Source organism: Alligator mississippiensis, chromosome 3 (genome assembly GCF_030867095.1).
Source record: "Alligator mississippiensis isolate rAllMis1 chromosome 3, rAllMis1, whole genome shotgun sequence".
NCBI classification, from domain to species: Eukaryota; Metazoa; Chordata; order Crocodylia; family Alligatoridae; genus Alligator; species Alligator mississippiensis.
The window spans coordinates 193,619,540-193,630,972 of NC_081826.1; the positions used below are offsets into that span (position 1 = coordinate 193,619,540).

General features: G+C 43.7%; 1 protein-coding gene across 7 annotated transcripts in view; it reads left to right on the plus strand.

Moving 5' to 3' along the window:
• The window catches only part of TJP2 (tight junction protein 2), a 103,960-nt gene extending 97,005 nt beyond the window's left edge, over positions 1-6,955 (plus strand). For all 7 annotated transcript variants that reach the window (XM_019478060.2, XM_006265188.4, XM_019478057.2 and 4 more), the window contains 6 exons: positions 26-126; positions 569-781; positions 1,957-2,067; positions 3,362-3,703; positions 4,110-4,195; positions 6,018-6,955. In XM_019478060.2, coding sequence (XP_019333605.1) covers positions 26-126; positions 569-781; positions 1,957-2,067; positions 3,362-3,703; positions 4,110-4,195; positions 6,018-6,183 — 1,019 coding nt within the window. In that variant the 3' untranslated portion in view covers positions 6,184-6,955. The remainder of the gene's footprint in view (positions 1-25; positions 127-568; positions 782-1,956; positions 2,068-3,361; positions 3,704-4,109; positions 4,196-6,017) is intronic.
• Positions 6,956-11,433: the final 4,478 nt, after the last annotated feature.

Sequence of the window (11,433 nt, forward strand, 5' to 3'; positions counted from 1 at the left end):
TTTTGTCTTTTTTTAATGCTTACAGCCACTATCAATTTGAATTCAGCCAATGATAGCTGGTATGGCAGTCTGAAAGATATAGTTCAGCAACAGCAGAATGAAGCTGTATGGGTGTCAGAAGGAAAGGTAGGTTATCAAACAGTTCAAATTGTATTAGAAAAATTGTATTTATGTTCTGGACATCATGGTAGGGGGGTGTTGCGTGCGCACACATGCACACGTGTACACGAGTTTAAAATGTTGTATTGGATGGCAAAAATAAGTTTAGGGTTTTTTTGCTTTGTGTTTTTTTTTGTTTGTTTGTTTTTTTAGAAAAAGTTCCATGATAAATGTTCTATTCTTTTCCTTTTATTTTATCCTGTTGTTCTCACTGCTAAACTGAGGCAGACAATTACTTCTAAGGAGTATACATAACATTCTACTGGAGAAGCTTTCCTGTTCTTGGGGATGCCAGCATTCTTGCAGTACTATGTCTCTTCTATATTGTGTTTTATAAATTAATGTTAGTTACTCAGAGCTTATAAAGGGGGATGAAGTCCAATCTAATCCTTTCAATTCACCTTCATAGTTGGAAGGAATGGATGATGATGCCGAAGATCGCATGTCGTATCTAACAGCTATGGGTGCCGACTATCTGAGCTGTGACAGTCGCTTGATTAGTGATATGGAAGACACAGATGGAGAAGGTGGAACGTACACAGACAATGAACTTGATGAGCCATCAGATGAACCAAGTGTTTCCTCTATTAGCCGTTCTTCTGAGCCTGTGCATCATGAGGAGGTGAGCTACTTAAACTGCTGACAAAGCTGCAGCTCCCTGAAGTGATGCATGTTGTGAAAAGTTAATAGCCAACATCCTCATATTCCAGGCCTGAGAAAGCTGATTCCAGCTGCAGAATGATCTTGGCCCTGGTACAAAATTACAAAGGCATGTTAAAATCAGGCACAATATCTGAATTAACTCACCTAATTCTGTTTTTCTCTGCTGGTGACTTAGTGTCACCTGTGGTGTTGCAATGATACAATGAAGGCCATCGGGTCACCAGTAGTAATGTGGCAACTGTGTAACTACCTCATTAAAGCTAACCTTAACTAATTAGTAGGTTGCTGTATATTAGAGGTGCACAGATGCATTGGTCGGATATCGGCCTGATGGGGCCAATAAATGCCCGTGCTGCATGCAGTCACACCTCAGCACTCAGGCAGCAGGGAGCAGAGCGTGGCAGCATGAAGAGCTGCATGCAACTGGTAAATCCAGTGTAGTAGAAGGATAGGGGGGAGGGAAGGGGCATGGGAGGGGCGCAGATCAATGCCCCCATAGTGAGGGATGGGCAGGGGCAGGCGCTGGGGGGGGGGGGGCGCAGAGCCGCAGCTCATGGGGGCAGGAGGGGTGGAGGTGACTCTTGCTGCTGCTTGCACCCCAGTGGGAGGTGGGGAGGTGTGCCCCCCAGATCTGTGTGGGGTGGGGCGGGCTGCAGCCAGGGCTGCTTGAGACTCTTCTCAGCAGGGGCTGGGCTTGGAGCAGGCAGCTATGGCACTGTGAGGATGCTGCACCTACTGCAAATTTTGCTGCCACTCTGCTCCCAGCACCACCACCGCCAGCTGCCTGGCGCAGCCCCAGCTCAACACCCCACCTCTACCCATGCACCAGGAAGACCTGGGGCTGAAGCCACCTTCCCCTCCCTGCCTCCTCTCCCCCCCCCAAGCTGTGGCTCCAGCCCCCTACCACGCAAACTGGGAAGCCCCTGCCCCCTCCCTCACCGCAAGGGGGCATTGATCTGCCCCTCCCCTCCCCTTCCACCACACCAAACCTACCAGCTGGAGGAGGCTATATTGGCAATTGGATCAGTATTAGCCGATATGCCTCCTTAAATATTGGTATTGGCCAAAAAAATCTCTATCGGTGCACCCCTACTGAATAGCCTTGTGTTAAACATGTCGTTGTTATTTTCATAGAGTTTAAGAAAACCCAGCCCAGAACCAAGAACTCAGATGAGAAAAGCTGGTAGCAGAGAGGTGCTTAGAGATCCCAGCCCACCTCCAGCATTCAAGCCTGAGCCACCAAAGGTAACATGGTTAAATCAAATTGAAGGGAAAGCTCATCTGTCTAGTGAATCCATGGTGCCATGCATTATGAGCCATGCTGCTTCACATGGGCCAGATGAGTGGGGTCGGGCCAGTCCGTGGGGTGGATTGAGTCCCGTGCAGCAGGATCAGGCCCTGGAGCCTGGCACCATCCCCTCCTGGTCTCATGCTCTGGGACTGGTCCCTGGGGTTTGGCGCTGCCCCCTTCTGCCTCTGTGCACCAGGATTGGTCCTCAGGGGCAGGGGTACTGCCACCCTAGTGTTCTGGGATTGGGTCCCAGGGGCCTGGCACTGCCTTTTCCCAGTCCCCCACACTGGGATTGGACCCTAGGGGCTCCTCATCTAGCATGTAGGGTCCAGGGCTCCCCTTGGGTCTGGAAATTTGGCAGTGGGGGAGCAGTGCCACTTAAATCAGGATTGTTCAACTAGCAACCCATGGGCCACATGACCCTTCAGCGGGTTAAATTGCATCCTCGAGGCTCCTGCCCAGCCGCCACTTTCCCCATTGCTCTGGATGCAGACAGTGGTTATCCTTTTGGGTTTGGCAGTGGAGGTTGGGCTGTGTAGAAGCCTATGTGAAGGAAATGAAAAATCCTAGAGAGAGTGGGCATGTGCCCTATGTAACATTCTCATCCACAAAGTACAGGAAAACCTCCTTGTCTTGATTCTTTCTTTCTTCCATCTATTTATAATTTCTATAAAGGATGAAATGGATCTGTTAGATTTTACTGTTTATTATAAAATTACTGTATTCACTCATGTACACACAAAGCGTTTCCCTCAAAGTTAATTGTGTGTTTTAAGCAAGGATGTTGTGGAATGGCTTCTGGGAGATCTGCTGTCTTCCTAGCCATGTCCAGAAGAGGCAGAGTCCTGTCATCAGTGCCCTCCCTTTCCTGGATGTGGCCAGCATTCAACCACGTTGAGTACATGCTGTGTGGCAGATGAGATTCTGGAAAATCAACTTCATTCTCCCTCTTCCCCACCCCCCCACTCTGCCTCCCCCAAATAAGGTGTGTGTCTTTTTGTGAGGGGGATGATGTAAGAAAATATGGTATGTTCAGTGTTGAATTCTAGGCCCAGTCCCCTTTAAGTCAGTGACCCAGCTCCTGTATGCTTAAAGGAGCTCAGGATCTGTGCTCAGAACGCTTTTGGACAAAGATGGGACAGGATGAAATACATGGGCCGTGGTACCAACCTTAAAGCAAAAATATTCCCCCAAAGAGACTGGTTCTGCTGCTGCGTGTGGATTACATTGTGTTTTTAATTCTTGCAGGGCAAGGTGCAAAGCAGAGAAGATCCATATGACCTGCTCAGGAACTATGAGTCGAAGCCAAGTGTCTCTAGTATTGCCAGCAGTGAGAGCTTAACTGTGTCAGCCAAAGCAGCACCTCCCCCAGTTTTGGCAAAACCTACCTTTGGGCGTCCCATCTTGAAAACCTCTCAGCCAGCAATTCCACCTGCAGAGGACGAGGAAGAGGACCAAGTGGAGGAACCTGCAGATATAGAGGAGAATGCTCCAAAATCGGTGCTGGGGAAAGTTAAAATATTTGAGCAGATGGATCACAAGGCAAGGAAGCAAAGAATACAAGAGCTGCAAGAGGCACAGAATGCCAGGGTATGAAAAACGTATTCCTTTCTCCCCACTTTCATCCCATGATGATGCCCTCCAGGGGGTTGAATACACATTAGGAATCCAGTATTGCTCCCAGATTACATTATATCTATGAAAAAAAAAAGGGTGCACGTGCATGCACATAATATACCAGTGCACATGTGTGCGGATTTGCGTATAGAATGGTTTAGCTCCTTTAAGTTAATGGTTTTGTTCCCCTTTTTACTCCAGTTACCTCTGGCAGTCCAGTGGTTTCCTGCAATGAGAAGCTATGTTAACAAAGAACCATCTCATTGTGTAACTAATAAATTGTACTTCAAAAAAACACTGAGCGACACTGATTTAGTTTAAAGTGGCTTGTTGTGTAGACTCTTGAAAAGCATCTCATTTTCTTCTAATTCCTTTAAAGCTGGAAATAGCCCAGAAACATCCAGATATTTATGCTGTTCCAATCAAAACACAGAAGTCAGACCCGAACTGGACCCAGCCCATGAGGTAAGATAGACCCAATTAAAGCTGCTCTTCTGGTTTTTTTTTAGTTCACCTTTAAGAGGGACCTGATCTTACAACCTTTACTCATACTCATTTACTCATACAAATAATCTTCTCAAACTCTAATGCTGTCTTGTTTTAGTGCTTCAGAGAAGATTACTGTCATAAATGCTGTGTCAAAGATAGTGGGCTTAAAGTTTGACTTTTACAATAGTCTATTCTGAAAAATCTGACTTCCCTTTATATTTCTCTTAAAGTAGTCCACAATATTGAAGTGCTGAAGTTGCCCGGAGAGATTTTTATATATATAGATATAGTTACTGAGAGACTCATAATGCTAGATGATTTTGTCTCAAAATTAGCCACGTGTGTGAGCTGTTTCTCCTTACAGCCCTTTAGTGTTATCCTTTATGTGCCTAAAGATTAGATTATTGTTCTGTCCTAACTAAATATAATGATAGTAATTAACAATTTAGTATGTGTAGATCTAAAAAATGTTTTTAAAGAGTCATTATTCTGGTGAGGAGACTGAGGATAAGAGACTGTCTAACACTTCAAGGAGTGGGAATGCAACCTGGTCTCTTTGAACCCAATTGCTGAAGTCTAAGGCAGTGCTTCCATGGAATCAAGTGGCCTTTGGATTAGGCCCATGCTGTTCAGTCTGTTGCCTTACACATACTTATTCCTTCATACGAACTGCACAGTCCATTTTGACTCTGATTTTGGAAATCTTCTAATTCTTCTCACACTTACACTTGCAATTTCTGGGGGTAGCTGGGGAAACTGTTAGTAGCTAGACGGTTTTTCTCCCCAAACAGTTTGCCTTTTTATTTTTGGTGTATTAAAGTGTAATCAAAATGGAAAACACAAACAGTCCTTGCAGTATTTCCTTGTTGATGTGGTTACTGCAAATCTGTAGGAATGTGTGAGTTTTATAACATCTGTGAGGGACTGAGGAGGAAAAAAATAGGATCCTTGGGATGGATTCAACTCGAAGTCGAATCTGGCACAGAGGATTGAAGACACAGAGCCCTGCATAGCAAGTGTCCTTGCATAGCACTCCCCTCCACTGAGGAACCTGTTTCTGTCACATCTGCACTTACCCTTGCTGCAGACAGGATGGGGATCAGCAGTGAGGGTAAGCACAGGCAGCTGGCTGCTCTTGGGGGAAACATTTGTGGCCCACAGTGGGTGCTGGGTCACAGCCTGTGCTAGACCCTTGGTCTAATGACTAAAAATTTTTGTTTCACTTAGTTGCTGGACTTTCACTTGCCCTCCCATAAATGCAAGGACCATACTCCTCTCCCATCTAACTGCTTTTAGCCCTTATGGCAGGCAGACGCCTGTGCCCCACTATTGACTTTGCCTACAGAATGCAGCACTCAAGTGTGAGGCATACTAGATTGCTCAAGGTTCACATTCTGCTATTTTCCCTGTGATCAAAAACAAGGAATCATCCTGCCAGAGAGTGGCATACCTCTCCCAGTCTCGTATCACAACCTGTTTGGTACAGCTGCACTTACATTCTCTGCATTAACTGGAGTGTTTGTGGATTATTACTGGGGACTTTGCTAGTTCCAAGGAGGTCAAGTTATGGTGGGGGCATGCAGGCATGCACCTGGTTTTTCAAGTTTTGAGTTGTATTGAACTTGATGTTCTGGAAGGGCGCAGGATACCCCTAAGCAGCTGCCACTCCATGCGTGCGAAGCTCAAATTTTAGTCACCAGTTGGCAGTTGATCATAGATTTGCATTATCTTTTTCCTCGTGGTTTTAGGAACAAAAATGGTTTATATCTTTGTTCTGTCTCGGTTTTTCCTATGCTAGTTCCAGGCCTCCAGAGCCTCAGAAACCCCCTGCCCGATCTTACCTAGATAATCAAGGAAGTTATGGCAGTGATGCAGAGGAGGAAGAATACCGTCGACAGCTAGCAGACCACTCCAAGCGTGGGTATTATGGACAGCCATCAAGATACAGGGACACAGAATTATAGACTCACTAGTATGTGCATCCATACTGCTGCTTTGAGATCCTCTTCTTCCCACAGTCAAAATGGAGCATGGGTAATAGCTTTGTTGGGGGTCACAGAGTGCTTTTGGTGAACTTAGACAGACATATCTGTGCACTGGACCTGGAGGGTTTAGTTTTTTGGAGGATATACCGTTTTGACATCTAAACAAAGAAAAGAAATCTCTCTTGCCTGAATGTTAACGCCTGTTTTTAAAGGACCAAAAATCTATTTTAAAGCTTCTATTAACTCTTGATATTTTCATATTTTAACATTTAATTAAGTCACCCCCCCCCTTCCTTCCCATCCTCCATTCCCCTATTAAAACTGCCTTTTTGGACTGTATAGGTGTTTTATGAAAATGTGATCAAAGAAATAACACTTTTTAATGCAAGAGCGCTAATTTTAAAAGAGTATTTGAAGAGCTGTAAGTGCCTTAAGGAGCATCTTAAATTTGATCATTCTCATATCTGATACCTGTGCAAAGCCATAATATACTAAAGGGTGTGTGGCTATATGGCCTAACTTTTTATATCTATTTCATGGCTACTATTTCCCTGCATGTTATTTTTCTAAGTTGATAGATTGGTGTACTGTTTTTCATAAATATTGATTTGTACATATGAAAGGTGCATTTCTTGATTGGCTGATACAAGGCCAAGAAGTACTGAGATTCCGAAAATGATGTAGAAATTCAATAATGTATTAAAATTTATGTGGACCACAAAAAATAATAAATGGATATGTTCTAGACTAACATCATGCATCCTATTTTTATTTAAAAAAGGAATCATATTTTGTTTAGTGTCTTTTTGAGGCTTTTTGTTTTGGTGTGGTGTTGGTTTTTCTTGTTTGTCTTTTCTTTTTCTAACTATTACATTCAAGAGGTGGTATCTAGTCTTGAGCTACTGAAATAAGTAGGTTTACCATTCAGGTCAATAGAACCAGGTTTAGACCTGTTGATTTTTATTAGTGTTCTGAAACTCCATCTGTTCAATATGCTGAATCTGGAAAGAAGATCCAGTGCTGGGTTGCTACTATTAAACTTCAAATGTGTAATGCATGTTCTAAATCTTAGCGCATTTGACTTCCTCATTCTTGTTATAGAGCACTTCCACTTACCTGTAGTAAGTGATTGTAAAACACATTCACTGAAGCAGAACTTTCATAATGATTAGTTAGACACAACATTTCAGAGAGTACAATTTTGCTGTCTTATCAGTGGGGTAGGCTTAACTGGGGTGGAGGGTCACAGCCTCCCTGATAACCAATGTATTTTTCAGGTTTTTAGCAAGTTGCACAATTTTACCATTGGGTTTAGGACCTAAACGTGAACACTTTTTTTTTTTTTTAATTCTGAAAACCTTCCATTTCGAACTATGTTTCTAGACCAATTCATGCTTTTATGACACAATCGCTATTATTTCATCTGAGAATCTTACATAAATATCAGTGCATCATTATTGGACCAGTTGCCTGGGCAACCATACTTCAGCCCCCTTGTCTGTATGCCTTAAATGATCATATATTTTTTTTTTCTTTGGGACCCCTGCCTTATTCAGTGCATGGAATAGACACTGCTCTCTGAATGTTTATTATTATTATCCTTATTATTCAATATGTGCCCCTTTGTTTTATTTATGATCTTGTTTTTTTCTTTTGCTATATTGGTTTCAATTTCTATATTTATTGCCTCAAATTTTTATACTTTTTGTATTGCTGATGGATACCTGAGTTGTAAGAGGAGACTGAGGAATACCAACTCCTTTGTAGTTGAGTAAGGCTCTGCTAATACTTTTGGTGCCTAGGAAAGAAGAAAGAGGTGATTTAATCTTTTTTGTGGTTATGAGACTTTTAGGTACCAGGCCAGGGGTGCATTTTTCTCTTTCCCAACCTCCTTCATTGGAAGGGACCAAGAAGGCATTAAACGTCTCCACCTCAGGGACCTATCTGAGCCTGCTGCACCTCACTCAGCATTTGACATTACATCCAAAGACAATGGGTAGCCATTACAGCATGGAGGGAAGTGGGGATTCTTACCTGCCTTGGGGATTAAAAAAAGGCCCTGCTAAAATAATCAGCACTTTAACTTTAAACTGTCCCTGGATATAAGCCTCAGTAAACTGTTCAGGTGACTGGATTGTCCATGCCCAGGGGTGGATCCAAGATCTGGCAAAGGGGGCTGCAGGAGCTCTGGGGTTGGGAGCCTCGCCTCCCAGCCTCCTTTACCACATCTTATCAGTGTGGGTAGCATATGCTGTGGGAGCCCCTGGGGACTTTTTTAAAGTCCCCAAAGCAGGTAAGAATTCCCTCCCCCTTCTCTCCATGCTCAGAGGCACATCCCCTTCCCTTCTCCGCCTGCTACTACTGCTTTTCCTGCTGTTCTGGGCTGGAGGAAGCTTCAAAGTCCCTCCTGCCTGCTCCAAACAGGCTATGACGGGGCTGGGCTCAGCTGGGAGCAGTGACAGCTGAAACAACTGAGGTGGATAGGTGGTGGGTTCCCCCACCCTATCCAGTTGTCCTGAAAGGACATGTGGGAACGGGACCCCACCTGCCCTTTGCTGAGCTGAGCCCACCCCCAAGACAACTGAGAACTTGGCAGCTGCACGTGGGGGCGGAGAGGGAAAGGGAGGTGACATGCCTCTGAGCAGGAGGGGAAGGAAAGGGATTCTCACCTGCTTTGGGGACTTTGGATCATACACCAGAAGCCCCTGTTTTAATCTGAAAGCCACTGCACCACCTCTGGATCTGTCCCATGCCTCTTGGAGTTGCTATTTCAAGCTGTGCAAATTCAGATGGATGCTACTACAATGATTTCTGCTATTTTGGTCTCTGTAACCATAAGAGGCAAGGGCTTCATTGCTTTTTATTTATTTGTTTGGTTGTTTTTCTGTTCAGGAGTACAGTGATGCAGTCGGTTACCCACAGTTGGCAATTGGACAACAAACTAGGTAGCTGCCTTCTGTAGGGCCTGCTTGCAGATTTTTTCAAGCACTAATTTAACAAATATTAAAATCACAAGAATCATGTAACTCTCATTTCACAGTCACATGTGCAGACAGGCAGCAGCATTATTTGCAGAGCAGTCAAACCCTTAACTCGGGTACCAATACCTGTCCTGACATAGCAACCTGAAGCTCAGTACAGGCTAACTTACCCCACTTCCTGGGCAGGTGTTGCAGTGACGATGGCATGGATTGAGCCAAACTTGGGGGTGGGGAACGCCTCTCTTTCCCTGCCCTTCTCCACGCTGGGTACTATGAAACATGTTTTAAACCAAGACCATTTTACCCTGAAAGAGAATTTTAATCCAAACAAAGTGAGTTACTGATGCACTGAAATAGCAAACTATACCTAATTTCTATTAACACACTGCAGTTTCCTAAGACTTGAAATAAGTGAAATAGGAACGTTTTGGGAATGTAGACTAAGGTTCAGAAAGAGCCTAGCCATACACCGTTAATTACTGTTAATATTCCAGGTTGCTATTCAAAATACGTTGAGACTGATTAGTTAGGATCCTGCATGTAACCTGTTTTTGTACATCAGTGCGAAGTGGATATGATGGAAAAAGCTGCTCATTCTGGTTTGTTAGCGTTTACACAGGTATAAAGGGGCAGCACATGTACAACTCCAAGCCCATGGGGAAAAAAATGTCATTTAGTAGATAACTATCTCATATTCTCTTTGTGCTGGTAGGCAATATGATGCGTCTAGGGCATGTGAGACCAGTGATGTTGTATCTATGGCATGCAGGAGAGGAGAAAAACACAAATCTTAACTGTAAAACAGAGTCTCTAGTGTAAATATATTTAGCACTTGGGTAATGGCTTGCTTTGAAGTGCTGTACAAGCATTAAGAAATCTGCCCTCGTAACTTTGTGACATAAGCCAAGCCTGGCTGGGAATGAGGCAAGTAAACAACTGGAGGGCTATGTTGTACCTTGCAGAAGGAGAACGAAGGACTTCAGAAAACTCACCAGCATTGCTTGGAGATTTCCCGTTACAGAAAAGTAGAGGCGCAAATTCATCAGGTCACTTGCCCTTTGTTGGGTCTAGAATCATGCCCATAGACACTGGACCTCTGTTGTGTCCTGTTGTGGTATTCAGCAGCAGTCACTGACTTCTACACTATGCAAGGGTTCAGTAACTGTTACGTGGCAGAGCCAAGAGAAGCTAAAACTACACTGGCAAACATGAAGCCTTGCAGAGATTCAGTGGGATCCAAAAGGGAAGAAACTGCAAAGTGCAGTTGTTCCCCATTCCTGAGATGTCAGGGTGTGTAAGCCACAAGAAGTAGCTCTGGTATTAGGGAGTAGGGGTCACATTCTCCTTATAGACTTGGATTCCTTCTATTAGCATTTGGACTTACTGTTTGCCCTGTACACCAATGGCAAAATAACCACATTTTTTCTTTTGTTGTCTTTCTCTTCTCTTTGTGCATAGAGACTTTCATTTATAATATTTACAACACACATGGGTCAATTGATACAGAGTTTATGGTTTCACTAACAATGGAATAAGCAGGAGTGGAGTGTGAAGGTGGAATATTAGGTGTTAAAGAAAAAGCTGATGCACATGCATAGGGCAAGAGGTTTTGAGGTTTTGTTTTTTTTGGTTCTGCTTGTCAGAGTGTTACTGGATGTGGCTATATTCTCCACTAGACCATTTTAGGCTGGACATGAGAAAAAAAACTCTTTACTGTCTGAGCCCCCAAGACCTGGAATAGACTCCCTCCAGAAGTGGTGCAGGCACCTACTCTGGACTCATTCAAGAAACACTTGGATGCTTATCTTGCTGGGATCCTTTGACCCTAGCTGACTTCCTGCTCCTGGGGCAGGGGGCTGGACTTGATGAACTTCGAGGTCCCTTCCAGCCCCAACATCTATGAAATCTATGAAAAGATGTTGGATCTTTTGTTAAATACAAAACTGCTGTTTAATTTGCTTTTGTTCTTTCACTTGAACCAAGATTTAAACTAGAAAATACAAGGTCTCACAAAATATGCACAGTTATCTCTTGTTTTCAGGGTTATTCTTATCTCAGCAGCTGCACTAGAATCTAAGAAATTTAGTAAAAATTAAAGGGAAAGGAGGAGTCAAAGAATGACCTTGGAAATGTAAGACCTTCTTGCAAGGAAGAAGGTCTTATGACTTAAAATTAATTCCAACCATTTCTTTGTTGTTGCATTCTGTTTGACTAGTATCACATCTTACTCCAGTTAGCCTTGTAAAAG